General features: G+C 51.1%; 1 protein-coding gene across 1 annotated transcript; it reads left to right on the top strand.

Moving 5' to 3' along the window:
- Positions 1 to 465: 465 nt before the first annotated feature.
- Positions 466 to 1,290, top strand: LOC133884014 (protein MIZU-KUSSEI 1-like). Its single transcript, XM_062323420.1, has one exon. It carries the CDS (start codon positions 466 to 468, stop codon positions 1,288 to 1,290), a length of 825 nt encoding a protein of 274 aa, XP_062179404.1.
- Positions 1,291 to 2,289: the final 999 nt, after the last annotated feature.

Raw genomic sequence — 2,289 nt, 5'->3', positions numbered from 1 at the left:
AGACTAGCGTGATAACCAACTACACCACCCAGACAATTAGTTTTCTTTAATCGAGCAGCTTATTTACATCAAAATTGTAATTTGTAAGCTACTGTAAGTTTCAGTAAAAACGACGAACCGGAGCATAGAAACTGCATCTCCCGTTGCATCCAAAGAACAAAGCGGATTAGTAAATTTTGCATCTACATAAGAATAAACCGAGAAAACAACGCACTACTTTGTCATTTGTCTCCTGATACCGCATGAGAAACAAGCTGGTTGCATTCATATGTTCTAATTTCTATGTTGCTCATCAACAGCTACGAGGCTTTGCAGTCTGCACGCCTGCCTATACATACCAACATTTCGCTTGCCATCTCCCAATATCAAGATACCAACTGTAAACTGCATCTAGAACAATTGCAATCTCTTATCCTCTGCAGCTCGGAACAGAGTTGGTAGCGGGAGGAACTAATCAAATTCAGCATGAAGAAGAAGTCGGGTGCATCCAACTACATGTGCATTGCACCCATCTTTAACTCCTGCGTCCCCTCCGGTAAACAGCAGCCGTCAAACGACGCCGGCAAGAACCGCCGGACCTTCTCTTTCCCGGAAAGCCTCACCGGGGGCAAGGACCAGCGCCAGCAGCAGCCGGAGGAGCAGAACTCCGAGAGCATCATCGATCCCGCCGCCTCGATCATCACCAGGAAGGACGGCCGGCACTGCACCGTGATCGTGGGCACCATCTTCGGCCCCCGCACCGGCCGCGTCACCTTCTGCGTACAGCGCGATGCCGCCGTGCCGCCCCCCTTCCTCTTCGAGCTCTCCGTCCCGATGCAGTCCCTCGCTGCCGAGATGGGCTCCGGTCTCCTCCGCATCGCGCTCGAGTGCCACCGCCCCAGCAGCAAAACCCACGATGTTCGCAGCGGCGCCAACACCAACGCTACCATGGGCGGCAGCTCGGGCCGGAACATATGGAAGGCATCCTGCAACGGGCGTGACGTGGGGTACGCCATGCGGCGGCGACCGACGGACTGGGACCGGCACGTGCTGGAGACCATGCGGACGATGACAACGGGCGTCGGTGTGCTCCCGTCCGCGGTGGCGCTGGAAGGGGCCAACGAGGGAGAGCAGCAGGACGGCGGCGGTGGCGAGTTGGAGGTGATGTACATGCGGGCGACGTACGAGAGGATCATAGGCTCCAGAGACGCCGTGTCGTACCACCTCATCAGTCCCGGCACCACCGGCGGTAGCCCACCTCAGGAGCTCAGCGTCTTCTTGCTGCGGACCAGAGACCGACGAACTAGGTAGTACTTGTGTGGAATAGCTGTTATACGGTATATACGCATAAAGAGTATACTATTCACGAATAGAGTACACCGTATAACAGATAGACAACTTTGGATATTGCGATTCTGAATCTATAGGACCTGATATACTCGGAGATCACGAAAACCGCTACTAGGAAGGTCTTGATCGGGTTAACCGACTCAAATGCGACTAGTATAAACCAAGTTGGATTCGACTATTTTGCCTCGATTGACAAGATAAAAGACTCCCTATCGACTACGGCTGAGACTAAGGCGGTGCTAGGACCCCTTTATAAAGTAAGGGACCCTAAACCCCAGAGGACAAATCATGATAGATCAACGCCTATGTAACTCGACGCAAGCACTAAGACCCTAGCTTTGGAGATACTTGGCGACTTTAACTTTAGATTAGCTGATATCCGATCTACTATATTATAATAGTTTTAGCCATCTTGCTTGTACTCCACATCGGGATCCGAACCTGTATATTATGTGTCTTGTTTCCTACTTGATCCCTGATCTCGAAGGTACCAAAATTCAATTACGAATATATTATCAGGATCTAATCTTTGACAGTTTGTGCTCTAGGTAGGGGGTCTTCATCTGTTTTCAGGATCGATTATGTCTCAAGTGTGCTTTCATGTTGGATTCTCCGACACTAGCTTCTATGGCCACTTCAAGTTGACGGCGGTCATCTTCGCATCACCTCTTGCCGATTCAGAGATCATCTTCGGAACAATCACATACCATTAGGACGATCAAGGTGAACTGATCCACACTAGTATCATCGAGTCTAGCCCCTTGGATGCATACTGCAAGGTGAGACACCTCGAGTGGGATCCCAAGGCGCCTATTGTTCTTCAGTTCAAGGACACCGACAGCGAAGGTGGAATCTGGACAGTGGCAATGATGGCTGCACCGACGACCAGAGCAGCCGAACAGATCAATTTGTATTCATGGCCAAAGCCGACAGTGCACCCATCGAGCAAAATGTGGAGGA

Source organism: Phragmites australis, chromosome 11 (assembly GCF_958298935.1).
Source record: "Phragmites australis chromosome 11, lpPhrAust1.1, whole genome shotgun sequence".
NCBI classification, from domain to species: domain Eukaryota; kingdom Viridiplantae; phylum Streptophyta; class Magnoliopsida; order Poales; family Poaceae; genus Phragmites; species Phragmites australis.
This window is presented reverse-complemented; position numbering and strand designations above follow the sequence as displayed.